This window comes from Anser anser (genome assembly GCF_964211835.1).
Source record: "Anser anser genome assembly, chromosome: Z".
Lineage (NCBI taxonomy): Eukaryota > Metazoa > Chordata > Aves > Anseriformes > Anatidae > Anser > Anser anser.
The window spans coordinates 36,531,003-36,557,858 of NC_139723.1; the positions used below are offsets into that span (position 1 = coordinate 36,531,003).

General features: G+C 38.1%; 1 protein-coding gene across 1 annotated transcript in view; it reads left to right on the forward strand.

Annotated features, from left to right (window-relative positions):
* MEGF10 (multiple EGF like domains 10) overlaps positions 1-26,856 on the forward strand; it is a 104,752-nt gene that overhangs the window by 29,649 nt on the left and 48,247 nt on the right. Inside the window, exons 5-8 of the mRNA XM_083815993.1 lie at positions 676-776; positions 8,659-8,751; positions 24,126-24,372; positions 24,996-25,116. Of these exons, the coding sequence (XP_083672119.1) occupies positions 676-776; positions 8,659-8,751; positions 24,126-24,372; positions 24,996-25,116 (562 nt within the window). The remainder of the gene's footprint in view (positions 1-675; positions 777-8,658; positions 8,752-24,125; positions 24,373-24,995; positions 25,117-26,856) is intronic.

The following is a 26,856-nucleotide window of genomic DNA, read 5'->3' on the forward strand; positions in this document are numbered from 1 at the left end:
TTCTCCAGATCCTACCAGGTGCATTTGTTCAAAAACTTCATGAGATACCTTGCTGCTTTGAATCTCATGTTCTGGGGAAAATGTGTGTTACTTGAAAAGGAAGTAAAAAGAAGGTTGGAAGGCACATCTGGAGGTTATCTGGTCCAACCCCCATGCTCAAGTAGCGCCACCTAGAGCAGGTTGCCCAGGATCATGTCCAGATATCTCCTTAGAGATATTCAAGATATCCTCAAGTGTCTTAACCAGCACTTCTCTTGTCTTAACCAGCACTGTGTCTCAGCCCCCAGAAACCAGACTCTCCCTTGTAAGGATAAACCCCAGTAGACTTTCCTTGGAAACTGACACCAGTAGTGATCAGGGAAATGGATTTGTTTTGCCAGACTTTAATCTCCATTGGGGATGCTAATGGTGAATGCAATGATACTCTGGTTTGTGATTTGGTTAAGTAGCCAGAATCCTTAACTTTACTGCTGTCTGTCCACCCATGGAAATAAAGCTTGATGTGGAACCAACAAGACTATTAAATACAACAACAGATAAATAAAGGTCTCTTTCTGGAGGGTTTTTCCTCTCCTTTTACTGATATCTGAAGATTTTAAAAAATCTGTAAGTGTATAAATGTTTTAGTTTCTGAACTATGAAATATAAGCAACAACCATTCATTCTTTTCTTTAGAATCAGTTACCGTACTGCCTACAGACATGGTGAAAAAACGATGTACAGACGTAAATCCCAGTGCTGCCCTGGATTTTATGAAAGCAGGGAAATGTGTGTCCGTAAGTCCAGTTTCTTTTTGCTTTGAAATTCCATACATTCATTGCAGGGCTGGTTTGGCTCCCTTTCAGGGGTGATTTGTGGGAGCTGTGTTACTGGGGGCTCAGTTATTCATCAGTGGTGCGCATGCAGATCTCGTTGAAGTCAATTGGTGTTGTGCATATGGAAATGACAGGATAATTGGATCTCAGAAGTCTAAGTAACCAACCTTGATGTGATTCTCACTAATGATTATATGGCACATTACATCTCAGATAGCACAAGTGTCAGAGCATTTTTCAACACAAAAAATAAACACCGACAAAACCAGTAGGGAAATACAAGGCAGTCCTCCTCAGCATGGGCCCTGGTTGATCCCTGAGCAACTCTCTCTTGCAGATACGAAGGTCTGTAACAACTGTTTGAAGGCAGCAGCACCCTTTTGTAGGGCACATGCTGCTGTCTCCAAAGCTTTCTAAACCTAAACTTTGAAGAACTCTGTCCAGACTGGCAGTGCCCCTGGCTTGGCTGTCTTTCTCCCTCTTGTATAGCCTTGTGAAGAACCTAGAAAGGTCTGATATTCATTCAAGATCACAGTAGAAAGGAATTAAAAGAGAGGGTGTGTTAATCCAGAGCCTTGAGAGTGTATGTGAGTGGCTGAACACAGGTCATCTGGAAAGTTGTTCAAAGCTGTAGGGCAGGCTGAATAGCTAGGTGCTTGCACTGGCAGGAGTGACAGCAATGAGCTTGTAATAGGTGAGCACATGTGAAGGGCAGTGTGTCCTCTGAGATGTGTAAATGTGTACAGCTAAAAACAAAATTAATTCAGTAGTATTTAACATTATTTTCCCCTGTGGATACACATGTACACAGCATGGACTGTAGCTGTAGGTTTTCCAGAAGTCAGGACATTGAATATGTCTTCAACTTTTAATCTCCTTGAAAAACTGGTCTTATCAGAGTCAGTCTTTTGTCAGTAATGTCATTTGCTATATTGACCTGCGCATATACTTTTATTAGTTTTAGGGGACAGAATGATCATAGAAAGCAGCTGTCTCCATTCATTGGGTTTGCTTCAGCTGTTCTAACGAGATTTTTTAAAAAACGGAGCAACCCTGATGAACTCCGTCAGAGGGACTGAGTCAGTAGCTGATTTGGGGGTGAATGTAGGTGTCTTTAAGAGCAGCCCAGTGAGGGGCTGGAGCCTCTGGATTGTGGGGGCTGGTCTCAGCTTGCTGCCCAGTTGCTGAGCAGGCCTGTGCTTGGCAAGCCCAGCCAAGGGAAAATTGTGACAAGCCCTACATACTGGGAGAGCCGCAGCATGTATGCTGCCCTGTCGGATGTGTAGGCTGCTCATGCATGAAGATCAGCCTCGTGTCCCCCCAGCCCAGGCCTGGTCCCCAGGGCCTGCATGGTGCAGCCTGCGGGTGGGCTCCTGCCGTCCTGGGGCAGGCCTTGGCCCAGGTCACCACATGTCTGTCACCACACATCTCCTGCCTAACCATCTACAGCATGCTTCGTTACCTGGTGCTTTTCTCATCTGAAAATGGGAGAAACAGAGATGAATTCATAGGTTTATTGTCTCCTTTACTGCCACAACGACAGTGGTGAAGCATAGTGTTCAATGTTTGGAGGAGCTTCTCCAGCAAAACACTCTGCAAAGTAACGGATAACAAGAGATTTGACATTGCTGCTGGATTTTGCAAACCAGTTTAGGAGAAGTCAGTGCAGTGGATGCACCTTTGGTCTCTGGTAAACAAAGTCTGAAAATTAGTATCAGTAAGTACATTAAAATTACTTATTCAATATAAATGTGAAATAGTGCCTTAATTTGGAAAAGACCTCCAAGATCATCTGGTTCAACCATCCCCCCGCCACCAATATCACCCACTAGACCATGACCTTAAGCACCATGTCCAACCTTTCCCTAAGCACCCCCAAGGACGGTGATGTTTTTTGTTTGATGTTTTGTTGTTGTTTGTTCCTTTGCTTGACTTCTCAGTTTAAAAAGCTCAATTAGAAAATTCTACTGGCAGATGATTTTGGTATGACTCAACACTTTAGTGCATTTAGTGATGAAGTGAAATCTTGTGACTTCCTTTTTAAAATACTAATTAGGAATTTACAGCATGAATACTCACCAGTGCCAATTGTCCTAGTGGTAGTACTTACTAATGATAGTGCTACTGCACTATTGTGGGAAGAGAATTACTTGTCACTGTATAGAGTCATAGCAAGAATGTGGGAGCCTCATATTGCTGAAGTCTCTAAATGTTGTATTCACAAAACGAAAGAATGACCAACAGCCAGAGAAAAGCATGGGCTGAAATTTAAGTGGTTTACATATATATTTTTGATTTTTTCCGAGTTCAGTCTGAGCATACGAATTTGAATTTGTCTTAGCATATAAGTTTTCTGTGGAACTGTGACTCTAACTTTCATACTTGTTCCTGAAAACTTTCAGTTTCAGGTGCTTCAGTAGGTGACACTTGTGTTAAGATTTCACTTTTCGGTAAAAATTAAATTTGTGTTTTGTTTTTGGATTCAGTAAATAAACTCATATGTGGAAAATATATAAACAGGCCTTTTTATCACTTAAACAATAATTTGTATTTTGTTTGTTCTTCTCTAAATGACAAATAACTGTTGTAATGTAAACTGTTCAAACCCAGATTCAGAGTTTTAGTATCATCTTTTAATTAATGCCATTGATAAGCCTATGTATCGTGCCACAAAGTGAAAAATCAACAATATAAGTACACATATGATCGCTCAAAAAAATCCAAATTCTTGCACCTTTTAGCCAAGAAACAGTCAAGTAACACTAGTGGCAGAGACTATAACAGAATCAGATATTGTTAGCAGTATCAGCAGAAAAATATCATCACACTGTCTGTTAAGGTTGAGGTATTTACATGGATTGCAGTTCTGACTCGTGTCTTTTATTTAGTTAAATGAAGGAAGTGTAACGCATTGTGAATATTGCAGCTCTTTTTTTTTTTTAATTTTTATTTTATTTGGAATATGGATGCTAGTCTGGGCTACATGCTGAGACCTTTTTATAGAAAGTGTATAATTGTTATTAGTTATTTATTTATTTACTTTTAAATTTACAAAATCCATCCAATTTTTACCATGTTTCTGAAACAAAAGGATTCAGCCTTTAAGATGTCTTCTGGTGGCTTTGCTGTAGATTAACGCACGTAAAGTAGATTCATCCTTATAGCATTTTGGTAGTGTGAACACTGACTTACCGTTTCTGACAACATAGCAGGATTAAGCCTGTTGAATTTCCTTGAGAAAGAAAACGGAGAATAGGCAGAATTTAGGTAGAATTAAGAAGCTATCTTACTACATAACTGAATTTCCCTCACCTTAATAAAAACAGACGTTAAACACAGGAAAAAAAAAAAAGAAAAAAAAAAAAGGATTAACCAAAGGATACGTTCTAGCATACAATATGGAATTGAAGAATTTATTTGAAAGAACACATTTACAATGTAGTTTAAAAGTTATGTGAATTTCATTTTTCACAGAAAATGCTGAGGGACCATATTTTAATTAATTTCAAGGAAGTTGAAGTTAAACCTTGTACAATATGTGGAAGAGTTCTTTTACATTTCCAATCTAAATTGGTTTATGCATTCAAATTTCATTCACAAAATTTTGAGGACTTTAACAGATAAAGAAGCTTATTTTTTTCTTGAAAAGGGATATATCTCTTCAAATTACTCTTTCTGAAGACTAGGAATCCAAAGCAGGATACAATGGTATTAACAAAAATGACAAACACAGAGCATGCAGTCATGCATGTGGTATGACTTCTTTTGTTGGAAGTGATTTATGTGAAAGAAATAATATGGAGATTTACTTACAACCCAAAAGCAGACCTCGTTCAGGTATCACTTTTTTCCTTCTAATACGAATTCTCAGTGCAGTTGATCAGAATTTTATTTAATATGAGATTTATTTAATGAGATTTCAGGCATGAAATTTCATGAAATCAGGTATGTCTTCAGGTAGCTGCTTATCTGATGTTGTGACTCATTTGTTTAAAAGCTGAAAGTCTAAATTGGGAACCATAGTGGATTCTCCTGGTCATTTACGTACATAAATAATTACAGGCAAAATATCTCAAGCTTTTGTTTGTGTTAGTTGGTTTACGCCTGGCTTTTCAAAGGGAATAAATGACAGATAATATGATCATAAAAATGCATTCATGAACTTCCATTAAAGATAAAAATAGCCTTTTCACATTTGATTACTGGAAATTCTTCTGTATCTTCTTTTAACATCAGATAATGTAATGCACAGCTGTCTAGATGTTGTCTGTGGTGACTTATCGTTAAATAACTTCATATCACTTTCTTAATCACAGAGAGCAGATTCATAAAATGCCATTCAGAAATTTCAAGTCTTATCATATTCTGCTCTTCATACATGCTCTAGTTCAGAAGTGGAAGTGGCATGAGGCACTGGAGTTACTCCACTCAGCTGTGATACTTTAAGTAGGTATCACAGCGGAGGAGCAATCTGCATTTCCACCGCAGGTGGTATGGTGGTGCCCATCAGCATATAAGCAGGTATTTGAATTGTAATCCTTTCTTGAGTTGGAGCACTCTCTCTCTCCCTTCATTGGTATCAGTATAAGCCACGTAATCAGCATGTAAGAATGGCAACTTGATCTAAGATTGCATTACACGTGCTATGCTTCTGGCACGACTGGCTTAACCCCCCTTAGTATGAAGCTATGGTGCTGCAGCATGTCTGTGATCATTTTTGTGAAGCCCTTGCCTCACATTGTGTTCAGCTTTCTGTACTAGTTGTGTGGATGATCTGCACAGGTTACACGTGTCTTTTCATGTTGATTCACATTGCTGAGTTTTCTCAACAGGGCATTATCATTTGGCTGGGTGCAGAAACACCAGTGCCTGCAAGTGAGTTAGGAACAGGGACGAAGATACGCTTGTGTCTGGGGAACTGGGCAGCCCCTCCTGCACGTGCATGCAGCAGCAGGTGTTTTGTAGATACTTCAGGTTGGCTGATGATACTCTGTAGTCAGAAAAAGCAAATCTACCTTACGTGTTTAAGAAAATGAAAAAGATGTGATGTGCTGAAATACAGACCTATAAGTTGGACAAGGCAAAATTTTAGGGAAGATTTTGAAAGAAACAATAAGACACAGAAGAAAATGGAAAATAAGATAAAAAAGCAGGTATGCAAGTGTAAGCTCTGATTGCTTTTCGTATGTTAATTGATTTTCCATTGCAAAAGAATAAGATAAGACCTATGCAATTTACTGCTGTTAGTGAATTATTGGTGCTTCTTTACACTGCTCATTATCAAAGAGACTTCACATCAAGTTTTTCACCTGTTCTTGCCCATAAGTATTTTCTTACATCTTGTCTACGAGAAAAGTCTCTCTGTTCCTGATGTAATTCAGGTCTTTTCAGCTTGTTCACTAGTGCTTTTCTCATTGCTCTCACCTTACACACTTTCTAGGTCATGTAGTAAATTGTGGCGCTCTCGTCCCAGTGTTCAGTGAAATAATCTTGGTATATATGCTGTCTCTTAAGAATGTTAACTACAATTCAGTTAATAAGAATCAGTTAGTCCAGTTAGTGTCTGGAGAGTAATTTCTTTTGGTTACAAAATAGGTATATCCAGAATATAGAAGGAAAGTGTCCATTGATCAGATGTGTTTTGGGGCACTAAGTAACTTAAAAAAGAAAAAAGGAATACTGGAAAATTATTTTTTATAAATCTTGAATATTTTTGAAACATTCTTGGCCTTTGTTTAACTTCTTCAAAGTAAAGAATTTCATGTCACCCTTCTCAGAGAAAGAAATTTGTGTATTTGTATGCCACACACACATATATATATGTGTATATATATACACATATATATGTGTATATATGTATATATGTACACACATATATATATGTATATATATGTATGTATGTATATATTTGTATGCCACACACATATATATGTATATATATATGTGTGTGGCATACAAATATACAAATTTCTTTCTCTGAGAAGGGTGACATGAAATATATATACATATATATAATTTTAAGCGATCTTTATAATGTTTATTTGGAAACAACAGTATTTACATTTTAAAAGGTCTTTCAGTGGTCCTTATCTCATGGTTTTTTAATTGCTGAAGCTAGCAGAGGTTTGGCTGTCAAAAATGTATACAGTGGTAATGATGTTGGGTAATGCGTGCTGGTATTCAGTAAGTTTATTCAGTAAGTTATTCAAACGTGTGCACAGAGCACGTATGTGCTACCTCATGTTGTCTTACGGTTTACTGGGAAGATTTTTCACACACTTGGTTTAGGGAGAGCTTCATTGGCCATGTCACCACTTATTAGGCAAGAATCTTCAACGATGTAAGTAATTCATATCTAGATGTAAAACCAATGGAGTCATGGGACGTATTATTTAGTCATTATTTCCATAATAGATAGAGAACAATGAAATGGCTTTGGGAGTATTAATAGACGTTAATATTTTTTATCTTTTGACATTTAAAAATACATATTCTCCCTGTTGAAGGTCATTTTAACACACATCTGGAAAGTAGCTTATTAAAACATAAAAGTTGCAAAGGAAACCTAAAGGCTGTAATACGTAATTAGTGGCTGGGATCCCAGATAACCAATGATTTAAGTAATACATACTGTTGATCTCTTTGTGGCTTTCTTTCTTTGTGACCACACAAAATATAAAGATGACTATCCTGCTTCATCATGTTTAATTAGAAAAAATATCACAGGACGTTTTGCAAGTATTTGTCCCAATTATTGTATAGCATTTTCAATCTGTTCAGAACAGCAATGATTTGTGTGGTCTCATTAAACTTCTTGTAAACACCAACTTTGTCTTTTCCCCATTGTGCACCTTGTATTCATTGATACACTGATCACATTCCTGTCATATTTTTTTTATGGAAATGTAGGTACAAAGAAAATTCTCATCCTGTGCACATTTTTTAAGTTTTATTGTTGTTTGAACTGGATGGAAATGATTCCAGTGTATATATTTTGGAAGGCTGAGGGCATTTCCTTAGGAATATGATGCCAACAAAGTTGATGGTTGCCAGTTCTTCCTCTTCAGTGTAATGTGAGTCAGTTATGTTGGTGTGCTGGATATAGAAGCCATTTCAAGTTTTCTTTTTGTCAAAATGGGGTGTCAAATAAGACTTATTTCAAAATAAGCCTTAACTGCAGAATCACACACATACATTCTTGCAAATCGTAACAAAAATAATAATGAAAACTTTTAAGCAGCTCTGCTTATCACTTATTAAAAAGGTTGCAGTGATTCATAGGGTTTGTACCTTGTGCCTTACCTTAAGTGTCATCAGTGTTTTGTTGTGTTTTATATGAACTGTGCAACCATTCAGAAAAATCAATATTAAAATACTGACGTGTTGCAAATCATATTTTGTCCATGCTGTTGCAAGAGAACCACACGTTTTTTGCTTGCAGTTTTCCCTCTTTCTTAGTGTAAAGGGTTTGGTTTCACCCTTGCTCAAGCAGGGCCATCAAGAGCAGGCTGCCCATGACCATGTCCAGGCAGCTCTCTAACCTAAATTATACTGTGACTGTTTTTTCATTAAATGTGGACAATTTTCTCTTTGTTAAATGCAGAAGTATTTGAGCAGCAGCAACCTGGTTTAGTTGGATCCTTCAAAATATGGAAAAATGGAAGAGACAGAAATCAGACAACTTATTTTGAAGAGCAGCCATCAAATATTAATGTGCTAATATTTATTTTACTTTTAAACGGTATTTGAGGCATGAAACATCTGGAATGAGAGTAAGTTTTGAATATTTTTCCAAGTGTTAGGAGTTGTAATTTATTTTTATTTTTATTTCCTTCTCTGACAGCTCACTGTGCTGACAAATGTGTCCATGGTCGCTGTATTGCTCCAAACACCTGTCAGTGTGAGCCTGGCTGGGGAGGACCCAACTGCTCCAGTGGTGAGTTTTCACCTGCTTCTGCCTGTCTTGGGCTCTTTCCACTGTGTTGTCCTCTATTTTGGGCGGATTATCACTGATCCTGTGCTTGGTCTCCTGGTCAAGGCGTTTGTTTTGAGTTATCAGGTTACTATGTGTGGTCTGATTTTTTTCTTCATTTACTTGCAGACAGTGTTACCTTGTACCAGCACCAAATGTCTTGAGCTATTTTGTGCTCAGAAACATTCCAGAAAGTACAGATCTTAGTATCTGGAGTAAGTAAATAGTTATATTTGAACAGTAAAATCTCCATTTTTTTATTTTCTTGCTCTGTGAAGAATGATGGTGCAAGGTCAGGTATAAAAGCTATAAGTAAATCTTCCAGAGAACCCTATCTTCCTTTTTTTTTTTTTTTTTTTAACCAGCTGTGTTCTTCTCTTCTCTGAATACTTCCTCCCTGTTTGCTCAGTCTCTTTACATTTTTCTCTTACTTCAGTCATCTTTCTCCAACTACCTTCTCTTTCCCCTTTGCCATGAGAGTGTGTGCATAAGAGAAGGGAAGCAAGAAAGGAGTATCGAGGACATATGTAGGAGGAGTCTGGGACACTTTGATATGGTGTCCTGGTTGATGTATGGCTTCAGTCACACATCAGCCAGCTGGTGGTCATACTTAATAAAGAAATTATGAAGGTGGAGGCCATCACACACTTGATACAAGAACATAGCAAAACTATGGAGTGAAGTACTGAAGTAATAGCAATGGATGACGTTTTTGGGCATTGCCATTTTCTGGACCCTCTGAATGTGAAACCAGGTGCTGCAGTCCAGGAGCCAGGCTGTAATAAGACAATGGGTCTTGACAGAGGGCAGAAACCCCTCCATAGTAGGAGTGGCATCTTTGTGTACTGTCTCTTCATCTGTCAAAGGTAAACAATTCATGGTCTGCACAAATTATTTTTTCCCTTTACCCAAAATAGAGTTTCTCAGAGTAATTCTGTATTTTTGCTCATTATAACAGGTTATTTATTCAGTCTTTCTATTCTCCTTCATAAGGTCTTTGGAAGTGTTATGTTTAGTCTAACACTAAACCATGTACTTCATTACAGTCAAGTTCAACGTAGGTCACTGCTAATGACTATCCACTTGAAAGGAATGTATTTTTTTTAGTCAACAATAAAAGAAATGTTTATAATTTAAATTTCACAGACCATATAAAAATATAATTCATAAAACAGAGCATATGTCTTGCATAGCTATTCTGCTACCAGTTTACTTAGTATGGGATTTCTGTAAAAAATAATAACTGTGAAAAACATAGATAATCAGCAGGACAAAAATAATTTTGGTTATATTTTCACCCTCTTTTTTTCACTTAATAAAAATATGGATTTTTTTTTTTTAGCAAGATACTTTAGTGACTCCTCGTCTGGAACTGATCATGTCTTGCTTTGGCAGCGTATTTTGTGAAACATGAGAGAAAGAGAATTAATAAATTATCATAGAATCATAGAATCATAGAATATCCTGAGTTGGAAGGGACCCTTAAGGATCATCAAGTCCAACTCTTGATACCGCACAGGTCTACCCAAAAGTTCAGACCATGTGACTAAGTGCACAGTCCAATCTCTTCTTAAATTCAGACAGGCTCGGTGCAGTGACCACTTCCCTGGGGAGCCTGTTCCAGTGTGCAACCACCCTCTCTGTGAAGAACCCCCTCCTGATGTCAAGCCTAAATTTCCCCTGCCTCAGCTTAACCCCGTTCCCGCGGGTCCTGTCACTGGTGTTAATGGAGAAAAGGTCTCCTGCCTCTCGACACCCCCTTACGAGGAAGTTGTAGACTGTGATGAGGTCTCCCCTCAGCCTCCTCTTCTCCAGGCTGAACAGGCCCAGTGATTACAGTGATTACAGGCCTGTCAGTCTCACGTCAGTGCCTGGTAAAATCATGGAGAAGATGGTTCTCGAACTTATTGAGGCTCACCTGGGGGACAAAGCAGTCATTGGTCCCAGCCAGCATGGGTTTGTGAAGGGTAGGTCCTGCCTAACTAACCTGATTTCCTTTTATGATAAGATCACCCGTATGATGGACCAAGGGAAACCAGCTGATGTGATTTTTTTGGACTTCAGCAAGGCTTTTGACACGGTTTCCCATAGGATCCTACTGGACAAAATGTCCACCATACAGCTAAATAAAAACATCATACGATGGGTGAGCAATTGGCTAATGGGCAGGGCCCAAAGGGTTATGGTAAATGGGGCTGCGTCAGGCTGGCGGGCGGTCACCAGTGGGGTCCCTCAAGGCTCCATTTTAGGGCCGGTACTTTTCAATATTTTTATAAACGATCTGGATGTAGGAATAGAAGGTATTTTGAGCAAGTTTGTTGATGACACCAATTACATGAAAAAGAACTTGCTATTTTAAAATTATTACATTTGGTGTATAGTCTTTGTATGTACTTACAAGTGCTTCTTTTCATAAACAGATCTAAAGAAACAGCAAATTTTGCTTAAAGCATAAAATGGAAAGAGTTGGCATTGCAATGTTATGGTAATGCTGATCTTAATCTAGTGTGCTGAATTGTAAAAGGAAATTGTCAAAAAAATGTTATCTTTCTTTCTGAAAGCCTTATGAATTGAGCTCCTCTGTAACTAATCAAATGTACAAAAGAAATGTGTATCACTATACAACCTAGAATGAGGAAATACTTTTATTTATTGAAATTTCAAAGTTTGAAACTCACTGAAAGGGGAGTTTTGATGAGAGAGGAATCTCTAAATCTCTCTTTGGAAATAATTCTTCCTCTCACAGGATTTTGTAGAGACCATTTCCCTTACCTGCCTGGTATAATTCATTCTGAATACATGTGCGGCTATTTTCCTGTGCTTCTTCCTCAGTTCACTGCCTTTTACTGCTTGTCACGGCAGTCTCAATAGCAAAAATACTTTCTGGTGTGAATACACAACAGGCCAAAACTGAAAGAGCCTTTGTTCAAGTACTTTTGAACAGTGTGATCTCTTGAGAGTTTTGTGATCCTCTGAAGGCTTCTGCATGACATTAGAGCTAACTGGAACTGCAGAAATTTGTTTCAGATTGCTAGTGTGGCCCTAGAAGGGGGGTAGGCTAAGAAGGGGGATAGTTTTGTTCATATGTTACTGGGATATTTGGCTTGGAATTTGTCCCATTCCATGCAGACAAATTTAAGTAAGATGTTGCTTTCACTAGATTGTCCTTTTGAGTGTGAATGCTGCTGTTTGTTGCTAACCATGTGTGATTTACTTGTCCATGTGTCTGAGAGCTACAGTGCAGATCACATCAAATTGTAGAGCAGAGAGTGGTCTTGGAAAGATAAGTTGAATCTCTGGCACTGGCTTTTATTGTTGCTTGCCCTGCGTAGATTTTCACATTTTGCTTTTAAGTGTATTTTCTGCCTGCTCCCTGACTTGATTAGTTTTAGTAACAGAAAAGCAAAATAAAGAGCTTTATTTTTATAATCATTTCAGTTGATACAGTAAGTTATTAATTAAAGCAAAATACATGTAAATTCCCATACTGTATTAATGTGCATCATATAAACACTTGATTACTTAATTGAGTAATGAAGAAGGAACAGTGGTTAAAGGACATGCCAGTACTTTTGTAAGGCATGTAGTGGTTACTGATGACCAAATAAGAGTGTGACTGAAGGGGAGAGACAATTTTCAAAGTGTGAGACACTAGCCAACTCTCAGATTTAGAACTCTGTTCATTTTCATGGACACAAATACCTTGGAAACAACTGTTTTCTACCTAAGCACAGAACTTTTCATAAAACTTCAGAACTAAAGATTTTCTTCCAATATACGATCCTTTCTCTCTTGGGATTGATTATTCTCCTTACAAAGGAATTTCATTTGTAAGTATCTGAACAACACAGTTTGACCTGTTGCAGCATCTGTCCATCTGCCAAATCATACCCTATACTTGATTTTATCTGTTGTTTCTCAGTTCTATTTACCCACTTCGTTTGAAACAATTTTTTAAACCATATGCTGTGGCTTTTGTGTTACAGTGGATTACTGGGTGGTAATTGCAGACAAGTGCTTCCTGAACACTGTAATATTCTCTCTAAAAGTGATAGTAATTGCATGGACTAAATTGGTGTATTGTACAATAAAAGATGGGTAATTAAGCTTCCTCCCCTATCTTTGCACACCACCACATGCTATGGTCTAATAAACTTGTCAGGGAATAAACTTTTTGGTAGACTCTCATTTCCTTTTGTGGCAACCTTTACATCCCAATAGCTTAGGTCAGCTGCTGCTTTCAGTTCAGGGGAGAGGGATAAAGATTTAAGTAGAATACTGTATCAATGTCTCTGAGGCTGTCCTCATTCAGTGCTTATTTCTTACCTAACCCTCAGCTCTCCAGCCTTCACGTCCTCTGCCTTTCTGAAAACCTTATATCCTGCCCAAGAAAAACGTATGAGTGGATGTTTTCTTCTGTGTGTAGAACGTGGGTCATGTTTTATGAATGTGACTAATTAAATAATATCTCCTTGGAGAATGTTTCCTCTGTGAAATGTATTTTTTTTTTCAGGCCATTTTTTAATTAAAGGTATTACAGCCCATTAGATGGTACTTGCTTGCAGTGAATTTCAGTGGGAATAAATGGAGGAGATGATGCTAACATACATCTATCTGAAAAAAACAAACAACTATTTGAATTGGGATGTCACTTATTTACAGAACACTTGCATTCTAGCAGAAGGATAAAAGTCATACAAAACAAGTTATTCTAATAAAGATTTATTGACTGAGCACAGTAGACAGATTAATGACAAATGAGTGGACAGAAGACATGTTGAATCTGTACCTTGAAGTGAGTCAATCAGCACAAACAGCACACTCTCAGCACTACTTTGAAGTGTTTTTGAACTTCGGGAGTGTAAGTTGATTGGTCCTGGGGAGAAGATATGTTTGTAGATGAAAAATGTGAACAAATACATGTTATTGAAAAGAAACATCAACCAACCAAGCCCAATTTTTCCATTCTAAACTAGATTATTGTTTGTATCAGATTTTTAAATTGTGTGTGTCAGGTTAGGTTGTTATATAAGAACATTTTTGACTATGGGCTGTGTATAGAAGTCTGTAAAAGTTGCTAAGTGTAGTGATAGCTGGCTATCTAGACGTGTAGAGCAGATCAGTCTGTTTTCCATTTGTAGATTACATTTTCTGACCATTTTCTTTTCTCACTATTGGAACAGTATTTTGCTGTAATACATAATATACAGACCTCATCATCAGTTTTGAATGTGTGTGCAAGTTAGATACATATGCAGCCTAATGTGGATCCCTAGTAAAGCAATCATGACATTCACTTTGTTTTTCTTCTTATGCCCAGTAGTCCACAAATAATTCCTTCAAAATCAATAGGACAATTTCTGAATAAGCTGGAGCAGAGGCAAAAGGCCAAAATCAATATTTCACTGGCATGTCTGCAAGGAATATAGCCTTCCTGATCCCCAGCTGGCTTGAGTAGTAAGGCAAAAAGTGAATGACATGTATTCCATTTTGGTTTATGACAAGTATGCTAAGATTGTCTATGGAAACATGAATATGCACTTTCTGTTCTGTTCTGTAATCACAGATTTGTTTGAATCATTGGATTTTCATTTGTAATTTAATTCTGTTGGTGATTAATAGAATAATATTGGGACTATAGTCTGAAGGCATGGAGGTAGAACAAGTAGCTTTATGGCATTAAGCAATTTGGCTCCAGAGTTTTATAAAACATGAGAAAAGAACAGCTTTGGTTTTTTCTTTAGTATTTCAAGCTGAGTGTTTAAAGCTGTCAGCTCAGAAAAACATCTTTGTACCTTTAAATGCACCTGTTAAGGAAAGGTACAGTAGCTCTGCTACTGTCAGATTTCATTTACTCTCATGGATGTTTATAAAGTTTACTAATTGCATGAAAATCTCACTGTTTTCTTCATGGCACTTGGCAGATGCAGAATATGGCAGAAACTGGATCCCTTGGCATAGCTTGTGTGAGACACTCACGTGACTTGCAGACACTGCCAGTTTCTCAGTGGAGCTTGTAATATCCGTTAACCCCGAAAAGGTGGATGTGTGAATGTTTTCTGCAGACAACTTTGCACCCCAGATAAAACAGCCCCCAAATTCCAGGTGCAAGGCGAGGTGCCTAGGAGCATCTCATACACTTGACAACACAACTTGTGTATCTTGAATGCTTCTAAGGCATTGCTTTCTGTTTTGTTTCTCAAAAACATTTGAACTGAGAGCTTGCAAGATACACATAGAGAGCCTAGTTCTTCCTTAATTTTTCTAAGCCATTCAACAGGCAGTAGGAATAAGTTCTGGTTTTAATCACATGCTGGTGCTACAGGAGGTTAATTCACAGAACTTAGTAACTGCTAAACACACTAGTGAAACTGCAGAGTGTCCTGATGCGGAGCCATTTGTTTTTATGGAAAATGTAGAGAATTAGCTCATTCAAGTAACTTAGAACTCCCCTCCTGCCCCTCAACTTCAGAATGGTCACATGTAAATGCATTGTGTGAGCAAAAGTGACAGAACATCATAAACAGTCTTAAATTTAATTTTTTCCTATTATGCATATCCTTCCGATAGTTTTCACTTCCCTTAGGTGGAACTTCTATAATTCCATAACTGATACAGCAGTTTTGCCAGCTGAACAATTTATTTTCTCCTCTAACAAGGCTAGTATTTTTGGAATGAGAAACCAACCCACCAGCAAGTTAGGACAGGTGCTAACAGGGAGAACAGGTATTAATGGAAGTAGCCATCATGTTCATTGTCAATGGAGTCACTACAGTGGCACCACGGTAGGTCATATCAAAATTCCCAGGGCTACACAGAGGCTGTGCTTTTCTGGCGTACAACAATGCATTTTAAATTATATTATTATTATGTGTAAGATCATTTCTATAAAGCAAGTGAGTTGCGAAGTTTTAGGGAAATTGATAGGATTTATAGGATGCTTCATTTTTTTTCTGCTGGATTACCATTCCAGTCTGGAAGTGAAAGCATAAACGAAAATGTATCTTCTACTAAACTGAGTTATCAGTTACAGAATTTACTTAAACTGAGATTTACTGAAAAAAGGCACTGAAGTAAATGGCAATTGTTTTATTCATTTGTAAAAAAAAAAAAAATCTGGATCAGAGAAGCCTTTCAATTTGTCTTTGACCAATTTTTTAAACTCAGCGTATTAGTGGTTTTACCTGAGTTGATTTCTTGGATAACCTCTGTTTGTTTCCCCCCCCCCCCCCAGTAACAATGCAGAAATATTTTTAGTATTGGTTTCTTTTCAGTGTGCTTTATATATTTAGTCACTGGCTCATTTAGCAGGTTTTCAAACACGTGAAGGATAAGTATAACATTTTTTACTAACTTAACAATTAAGATGACCTTCAAGTTATTGGGGAAAAAAAAAAAAAGGAAAAAGGCTAATTTATGGTCCTACATGGAGATCTCTGGAATACCAGAATCATGGACAACAAGATATTTTATACAATGCAATCTTTTGTAACTTTTCTTATAGTAGTGATTATTTTTAACACATTTTATCTCAGTACCAAGTAAATTGAACACCAAGAGCCATCTGTATGTGTTTTCCCTAGCCATTATCCAGACTTGTGTTCTGATGTCCAAAGCACTTTAAAGAGTCTTCTGAAATTTATGGCATGTGAAAGGCATATAGTTCCAGTCTTTTACAGGATCTGAAAAACACATTTTCATTGTTCTTCCACTTCACGGATCAAAAGGCTTTTACAAAGTAATAAAATAAAATAAAATCCCTGAATTAAATTAAAGCTTAGCATTTTGAATAAAAATCCTTTCTTTTGCACAAAACAAAAAGGAAGAATGAAAAATATGCCACAGGGTAAAAGGCCTTCAATATACCAAATGAAATCAGATAGAAACAAAAGACTCAAAGGAAATTCAGATGTAATAGAAAGTGTGTTCTGAAAAAAAAAGAAAAAGAAAAAAAAACACTATGCATTTTTGTGTCTAGGTTGTAGGCATACTAAGTCTTTTACTAAAAGTCAATGATATTTTATAATTGTTATAAGTGATTCTCTGCAGGAAAAGATTTATCTTCTGATATGTATGTGCATGAATTTTCATAACATCCTGAGGAGGCTAGAACAGTATATCCAAAAATATATGGAGAATAATCTCATGTTTTTATTAAATCAGACTTCAAAACTTTTCTAGAGGATATTTTTATTCTTGTATTCAGAATAGCCAGCTTTGTTTTCTGGCCTTTTAGGCTCATCTCTGAAATTTTTGTTTGTCCTGTTCCATGTTTACTGTCTTGCAATCTGGGCTGACATACAGGTTGTTGGCACTAGGGGCTTATTGCATCTTGTCAATTTTTGAACATACTTGGTTATTTATAGATTTCAGAATCAGACTTTGAATTTTATTTGGTTTTAATTCCACTTGGGAGATTAATTATCCTGCAGGAATGTTCTAAGGGAAAAAAAATGCCATCATCACAGCTAACCAAACCATAGTATCAGAGAATAGTTTTAATGCCCTATAAACTTTCCAGTAAGGTTGATCTGGATTTACATTAGTGACAACTTTCATATTTTTCTCATGGCTTTTGCTTAGTGAATCAACAGATATTGTTCTAAACACAAACATGCTCAGAAATAAAGATCATTAAGAGTAGCATCTGCATGGCTATGACTTTTCCTGTCCATATCAGCAAAGAGTAATTGAGGATCCATAAAGTCTTATCACATTCAGTTTTGTATAGACCAAAGTTACATAATGTATTAACATAAAATATGATCTGACTGCTGTTATATCAAGAATATATATTCTTTCCTGTCAAGAAGTTTATTGATCTGATTTTCTGACAAGATTTTAATCTGGAATATGGTGTATGCCAAGTCTTTGCAAATCTTCATATTGTAATTATGGCACTCTCCTTGGGGGAAAAGAGTGAACACATGTTCATGTATGCAACACATGAAATAGAACTGAATTTCCTTTTTCCTGTTGACAATTGGAAGTTAGATGGGGCATCTCTTGTTAATGGAGAAAAGGGAAGTATGTGTGCATTTCTTTATTGAGGTCCTCAGAAGGATAGATGAGATGAGTGGCTATTTCACCTATGAATGGAAACACAGCCTTCATAAAAAGTCATTCTGTCTTTACTGAGATCCATCAGATTCTACTTCTTACTGGATATCTGAGATATTAGTTCTATTAACATGTATTTATGTTAAGACAAGCATTTTTTTCACTTCTGTAGTTGAGGAAAAAGAAGTTATTCCAAATTCAAAACTATGGATAGCTTTTGAGTGGTTTATGACAGCCAGATTGTCAGTGGATTACTCCTTTAGATACATCAAAGTTTTCTCAGTGTTAGTCTGCTTCATTAACATCGTCTATTCTTGGCTGTTAATAATCTGTTATTCCCTGATAATCAGAGTCATAGATGGTTTGGGTTGGAAGGGACTTTAACGACCATCTAATTCCCCACCTCCCCCCCCCCCCCCCCCCCGGCATGGACCCCTTCCTCTAGATCGGGTTGTCCAATGCCCCATCCAACCTGGCCTTGAACATTTCTAGGGATGGGCATCCACAGCTTCTCTGTGCCAGTGCCTCACCACCCTCAGGGTAAGGAAAATCTTCCTAATGTCTAATTTAAATCTCCCTCTTTTAGTTTAACGCCATTCACCCTTGTCCTATCACTTCACTCCCTGACAAAAAGTCCCTCCCCAGCTTTCCTGTAGTCCCCCTTTAGGAGGAGTCCCCCCTTTAGGGGGACTACACCCCTTTTAGGTACTGGAGGGCCACTACAAGATCTCCCTGGAGCTGTCTCTTCTCAGGCTGAACAACCCCAACTCCCACAGCCTGTCTTTGTAGGAGAGCTGCTCCAGACTCTTGATCATCCTCTTGGCCCTCCTCTGGACTCACTCTAACAGGTCCATGTCCTTCATGTGCTGGGGGCCCCAGTGCAGAACGCAGTGCTCCTGGTGGGGTCTCACGAGAGCAGAGCAGAGGGGGACAATCACCTCCCCAGCCCTGCTGCCCACACTGTTTTTGATGCAGCCAGGATATGGTTGGCTTTCTGGGCTGCAAGAGCATATTGCCAGCTCACGTTGAGCTTCTTGTGAACCAACACCAATAATGCAAATCACCTGTGGACACTCCTAGAAATGCTACTCTTTTCTTATTTATATCCTCTGCTCCAAAAGACTGGAATACTTTTTAAACAGGGTATGTTACTGTTGATGTACTCTTAGTTGTAGGTGATGGTGGTTCCTGGAGCCCTTGTGGATGTGTTGTCTGTTCCTGCAGGGTAGTCTTAGACTCTTTCTACAAGAAAAAATACAGAATAGAAAGTTGCTTCTGTCCTAGAGAACCTGTCATTGAAGGAAAGGAAAGGAAAAGAAGTAACACAAAGCTCAAAACACATAGGAGACGAGGAAGGAAGCGACACTGACAAATGACCATGGCAGATACAGATTTCATTGTACTTGCTGCTTACATCTACTTTTCGTGAACTTCACGGGAAGAAGGAGTTGTAAGGTAGGGACATGGAGAAGGGCAACGTGACAGTTTTACAGCTTGGGGTTGTGGTAAGCTGTGCCAAGTTGTAGAGGAAACTTGAGAAGCAAGAAAGACAATGGTCTGAAAATGTAACAAAGGGGCTAATGTCATGGACAGTGTAAATGTGGTGGTTGATATTTGGATACTGAATGAGAAATGATAGATGAGGGATAGACCAGAGAGGCCATGAAGTAAGGACAAGTCAATAGATATCTGAGAGTCAATGGAGAGATGCAAAGGGAGGCGCAAAGATTTAGACTTGTCCTTGATGTGGCAGCCTAGAAATGAAGAAAGGACAGCCACAGATATTACAGGCAGCTTCAGTTTGTTTTCCATACTGGAGCGAGGAAAATTAACTTTCATTTAGAAACGGCTGTGATTCCTTGAACACATATATAAAGAAATTTTGCTGACGTTTTGAAGAGACAGAGAGATAGGAATTCTGCATGTTTGCCACTGTTTATTTATTTTAAATTTGTACTTGACAATATTGTGTTTGCAGTGAGAGAGTGGTTTACTATGTTTCTGCCACTTGTGGAAGGGGATATTGTTTTAAGTTGTTTTGAAAGACCCTAACAATACAATAGCCTACTGCTGTGCAGTAAGGGTCTCCTCTGTTCTGACAACAATGTTATATATATCCAAAAACACACAACAGCATTTTTCTGTACAAAAGCAAAGAAATGTAAACCAAAATAAAATCTTGGTGCTACATGTAGGACAGCTGCAAAAAGCGATGGTAAGAAAAGTGAAGTTTTGCTGTGATTTTTTTCCTTTTACCTCCCCGTTAGCCAAAAAGAAAGACTAAAGGAGCAGGAAGTCAGATTTCAAAACAAACAAAACATTGTCTGACTTGAATGTGATGTTATAAAGGGAGCTGTAGCATACTTAAAAGGTAGTTGTAAGTCAGAGTTTCTAAAGAGAATTTTGTTCTGAAATATTCTTTGACTTGATTTGATAGCCTTATTTTGTTCTCATTATGGGCCATTCTTTACAGAGGTATAGAATTGTAGGTGATCAAGGTGGGCTTGTTGAGAATACTTACTTATTCACTTTTTTTTTTTTGCCTTTCAATGAAATCAACTAAAAATGAAATGAAATCAACTAAAAAAAAAAGTCAGAAAAAATGACAAATATGCAACCACATTTTGTTAAAAACATCTTTGTTTAGAAGGAGCAGAAAGAAGTTACCAAATTCTTCATATATGCTTCTAATTATTATAGAAACCAATATTCTGTGATATAAAATATCAGGGCTCCCTGAACCCAAATTTGCAAGTCACCAGCCGCTCACAGAAACCATTTGCATAAAATCACATCTTGCCTCGTATAGTAACTATGTGAGTTAAAGTTATAGGAAATACACAACTTTAATTTTTCAAAGATGCTACAAAAGGCCCAAGAATTATAGCATTTTGCATCACAGATTTTAATTTCTTTTTTTTTTCCTTGAAAGTGTTTTGTTTTTTTTTTTTTTTGAACTTGAATCCTTGAGCTTCTCCCTGTTCCTAAAATCATCATTCGGCACTCAGTTTCAGAGAGCATTTCTTTATGTCTGCAGACTGTATTATCTTAGATTTTCAAACCATTCTTGCTTATTTTACACGAGGGTTTATTCAATGTGGTGTCCCTATTGCCAAAGGCACGCTTTCACTTTCACTGAGCATCCTTTTGAAGGAAAAGTTCTCTGTATGGTATTTGTAGCACTGTATGACGTGCACTGCATGCACCGTGGAGGCTAAAAAGATGCTCCCAGATGAACATAATGTATAAAAAGAAAAACAGCAGCAAGATGTGGCATCAATATCACAGTGTTGTTAAACATTTCCTTTGATGCTTTTTTCCCCAGTGGTGTAAGATGAAGGTAGGGAGGATCCTGGGAATCTCCTACAAAAACTGGTAGTGAGCGTTACAGCTAGCCGTCTTGTCTGTTTAAGTTGGAAAAATATGGGGGTGAATACAACATATGTGAAAAGGGGAAGGAGAGTGACTTTGTAAGAATGGTGCTCTGCATAAAACAGCAATATCTGGCAAGTTTTATGTGAGAAATACAGAAAATTAACTCTGGTTTACAGATTGGGTTTTGCATTTCTGCAGTATTGAGACTGTTCCCAGGAGTTAGTGGGGCTAAGATGCATTGTCTTTTTGTTGAAACCATTCTGAAGAGAGGATTGCCCTCTCTCTACTTTGCTTCTATTTCATGCATACCCTCTGCTGAGACAGATGATGTACAACCTCAGCTCTGTTCAGAAGCCAGGAGCTGGCACTTCGGTGTGTGTGTGCATGTAGTGTTAGCATATGCGCGTGTCTGTGACCTTGGTGCGGTCAGGACAGTGGAGCAGCTATTGTGATTAAACTCCAGCTGACAGTCTGTAACCTGACGATAGTCATTAGCACAAACACTATCCATTCCACCAGATTAGCAGCTGTGCAACTTCCAGTCCAGCTTTCTCAGCTTCTGAATACTAGGAAGCAGCAGAAATAGTCTGGTATTGTAGCTGGTAAAATTAACTTCTAAAAACTAATTAAAAACAAACAGAACTCACCACAGAAAACATTTCTACCCTTTGCCCTTTTCTTTTTTAATAGTAAACTGCGTATCAGTTTCTGACAAATCACTTTAATTTCCTATGGGGAACATTATTGATTAGCAGTCAATGGACATAGAGGTAAAATACATGGTCTATCTGTCTCATTCAAAAATACTGTTTTTTCCCATTAATCCTGCAAATTTCTCCACAGCTCTGCCCATAATTCACAGTTAGGTACTACACTGGTGGCAGAACTTGCATAATGGACTGTTGCGCAGCCACACTATGGTATGGCCATCATGATCCTGGTGGGATGCTTCACTGTTGTGATGTAATGAAAAATTACATAGTCAATATTTGTTACCCACCTGGCCATTGCCAGGAGAATGGTCATGAGACTGGAAATTCTATTAGCAGCCATACCATGCTTTTTATTTGAATGATTTCCTGCAAGCATAATGTGAAGATCACGTAAGGAAACTAATAAATTATTATGTACTGTGCAGTACATGCTCTTGCAGTAAAATAGTCTAGAGAGGTTCAAGTTCACAGACACAGCACGTTCACCTCAAACATCAGTAAATCTGCAGGTGTCAGCAGGATGCATCGAGGGAGGCAGACTGGGGATGGGGCTGTAAAAAGAGCAAGGAGGTACGAGGCTCCTCTGCTTCACAAGTGAGGCAGTCTCTAGCAAGGCAATCTCCGTGCCTGGGTGTCTGATGCAATGGCAGATGCGTGGTGGATGGTTTTGGTCTGTATGGCTCTGAGACTCATTGTGCTGGTTCTACAAACAGCTCTGTGTTGGACTCCACCATTTCCAGCTGTTGGTGGAAGAACACAAGCTGGAATTTTTCAACCAAACACTGTCTGTTGTGTCTTTATATTATAGGGTGGGTTCAGGCTACGTTCATCCTTGAATGAGCTCTGCATGGGAACATCCATGATCTGTTGGTCAGTCTGAATTCTTCTGTTTATCAGACATCTCAGGACCTCTTTTTTTGTTTTTGATTATTATTCCATGAGGAATAACTGAAATTGAAATTGTCTATTTTGTTTGGGAGCAGAAGGATGACTATTATCTGAATCCAGACTAATCTGTTAAGTAAAAAAAAGTATAGGGATCAGAGACATGCAACTGTCTCAGAAGTCCCACTGCCCTTACATATATCTCCAAATATCTAGTTTGCTGAGGACAATTTGAGGACTGATTAAGCAGATTACATGTTCTGTTCCATGCAGACATTGAAAATAAGTATATACAAGTTGTGAATGAACATGAGTTATCAAGGGTAAAGGCATCTTGTGACATGCTGTGTGCCACAGACAGCAGTGTGTTGTGTGTATAGTTCAGAACAGAAAATAAGCATCTTCAAATAGGTAAATGGAGAAACTTTGGCAGTAATCAGATGGACAGTCACTCTGTCAGTTTGAAAGTACTGCTGAGTGCGTATAATACAATGCTTTAGGTTGCTCTGCATTTTCTTGCGTCTAGTTGCTAGCAATATCTCCGTTAAGCATGCACATTCTTGTGACCTTTACTGGGGAAAAAAAATCTTAAGGAAAAGATTCTTTAAAAGACCTTAATCCCTTTTTATTTGTGTAGCCTAAGTGAACAGCTCCCATAGCTCAATAATTTCTACCCTGAGGATGTGTCTTGAATTACGTCGTCTTACTCTCGGAAAGCGTGCCTGTTCTCTGCCTGGCTTTTTTGCCCCAGGAGAAGACGGGGAGAACAGTGCTTGTCAGTCACCAAGGGGAGAGCCCAGACTACCAGTAGCTGCAATTGAGGCTTTTCTGTTGCATTGCTGTTATCAACAAAACATAAAAATAAAACCAGGTCATTTGACCACATGATTAGCACATTCCTGTTGAACTCTGGGTGACCTTAATCTTCCGGCTATTTACAGAATTCCCATGTTTCTCACTTAAGAAAAATTTCTTCCTAAACAATGTGTTTTTTCTTTTGATGCTGAAATATCCTGCCTGGTTTGCTTGTAGGGTTTAATGGGCTGCATTGGGGCAGACGAGAAAAGATGCACTTGAGTGATTGTGACAACACGTTGGATAACCAAAACTGTAACATCCAGATGTTTTAACACCAAGTAGTTAATTTCTATTAAGGAGCTGAGGAAGCACCACATAACCATTTCTGGTTTATAATTTTTTTTCTTTTTTTTTTCTTTCTTTTTTTATGGTTGACTCATAGTATCTTCAGTGCTCTACCACGAGCTATTACAAAAGTGCTATAAATTGTTACTTCTGCCCTTTCAGCATGTGACCCTGACCACTGGGGACCTCACTGCAGCAGCCGTTGCCAGTGCAAAAACAGAGCCTTATGCAACCCCATCACTGGAGCATGCCACTGTTCCTCGGGGTTCAAAGGCTGGCGCTGCGAGGAGCGCTGTGACCAAGGGACGTATGGAAATGACTGCCATCAAAAATGCCAGTGTCAAAATGGAGCCACCTGTGACCATGTGACTGGAGAGTGCAGATGTCCTCCTGGATACACTGGTGCCTTGTAAGCAGAGGGCGTATTATATCCTGGGGGAAGGTTAAGGCTTTAAATAGTGCTAACAGGAGAAAGAAAGTCTGGAGTAAATTCTGCCACTGAGTTGTTGTTCGTTCTGCTGTGTAACACAGGGAAGCAGGGCTGGCTGAGAAGCCGCTGTGCAAACCGTATTTCAGTGCATCCTCAAGTCCTCTTGATCTGCGCTGCTAAGTAAAAGCCACAAAAAGTAGCAGCAGGAGCTTCTTTATGACAACCATGAGGATCGTTTGGCTACAAGTTTGGAAAACTGCGTTGAAACAGTGATTTGGTTTCGTCCTAGCAGAATATATTTTGAGCTTTGTCAGCAGAAGTGAATGAACACCAACCACTGCAGAAAAAAACATGTTTATGAAGAAACAATGCCTAGATTGCTATGTCTGTTTCCTAGTTGTATTTTTTTTTGTTTTGTTTTGTTTTGCTTTGCTTTTTCATGGATGCTATAGAATATTCAGTTTGCTTCTCTTTATTTTGGACTGCTTTCTGTTGCATGCTTTTGGCTAGAAAATGTAACAATAGCATTAAAAATGAAGAGGTGGCTGGAGACTGGGGCGCGTGCTGAAGTAACAGTTGTCTGTTGTGCAACAACTCTCCAGCTGCGAGGATCTCTGTCCCCCTGGGAAGCACGGGCCGCAGTGCGAGGAGAGGTGCCCCTGCCAGAATGGAGGCATCTGTCACCATGTGACTGGGGAGTGTGCCTGCCCGTCGGGATGGATGGTAATAACACTTTCTGAAATCAACACGGCCCCATAAAATTTCCATATTTGTAGATTTCAGGCAGCATCAGAAATGGATAGCCAATTAGTATAGCAAATGCAGTCTCCCTGTAGCCAGGAGTAATAAGAAGTGTATTTTAGCATAAGGGACTGGAATAAAATACTTGCAAAACCATCTGTTACTGAAAGTCCTCCAGTTCTGTGCTGCCTTTTTAACCATGTAAGATTCTGGAATGCTAAGGACATGAATCACACAATGAAGAGACAATATCCTTTAAATTTGGTCTAGAAGGTGCTCATTTCTAGATATAATTTGGTGCTTTAGGGAGATTATAACCTCCCTGGATACCTCCATAGAGAAAGGTTAATTTTTTGAAATTTATTCATTGGTTGTGGTGGATTTTTTATTTGTTCTCAAGTGTATGGTATGCATACATTTCCAAGAAAACACCAAAGTACCATGTTAAATGGTTAAATGGTGGTGACAGAAATAGAACATCAGATCTTGGACATTATCTTTAGACTTCCTACCCTTTTGTCAGTGGGTATGGGAAAGAAGAATTGACCTCTGAGCTACAAATGAACTTCCTCGCTTGCCTGTAGGCTTCCTTACCACAAGGCTGGCATGCCAATTCTGAGTTGGAAAAAAAATGGAGTTGGAAGGTGACCAAAAAGTTGGAAGTAATAAAAGCCCAACTATTTTCTTAAAATACAGTTGCAGATGATATTTATCGATTGTATTTATTAATATTTTTTTTAATGTACATTTCCATGGTGGGTAAAAAAAAAAACATTGTTCTTCTAATTATCTCACAGTACATGAGGACTTTTGTGGTAGGGGTTAGTTTTTCACCAAGTAGAGAACTTTTCGGAAAGTGGATGATGTCTCTTTGTGTGTTTGAATAGCACTGTTTACTGTCTCCCTAGCTTGGATTATGGTAATTTTTACTTTTTATTCCTCTTCATGATAGAAGAACAGAAATTATTGATAAATCTAAGCAAATAAATTTATGCAAATACTCAAAATATTTGCATAAATTCTTTACATTCTCTATTATTCTCAATGCAGCTAATGAAAAACAATATAGCCTATGAAGAAGTGATGGAAATTTTATACCAATGTGTGTCTTAACTGATAAATTACTCGTTATGTATCTCATTGACTAATTTTCCATTGTAGTTATTTAAGCATAACTTGTTAGTTTTAGATTTTTCAATTTTGTGAAACACAATTTTGTCAGCATAATCTTTTTTGCTTTTCATGTAATGATGGCATAAAGAAGCCAGGTACAAGCTCTGTATTATCTTATGTTTGCTAAAATTCCTGTGTATTTTTTGTCTGAGATACTTGTAAATCTGCTTCTCTTGAATTAGCGTCTTAAAAGTCTTAAAGTCTGATACTTCTATCACTACATAGGTGCAGTTAATCCCAATGATGTAATTAGCAGTGCAGAAATTCAAAACCTGTGGAAAAGAAGCAGAAATCCTACCGAAGCTTTTAATATATACTGCTTTCAGTGAAATTAAAGAGCTTTTCCTTTTGTCAGGGAAAAAAAAAAAAGATCATAAAGTAGTATAATTGGGGCATTAGAGTAATTACAGATTTGTAAGCCACTATTCATTGGAGGGCATTTCTGGATGTCTTGACGTATACTACTCCTGATAAAGAAATTGGGAAGAGATTGACATCAATTAGTCTTAAATGTCTGAGTGTTTTCATTGTTGCTTAGAGATAGTGTTT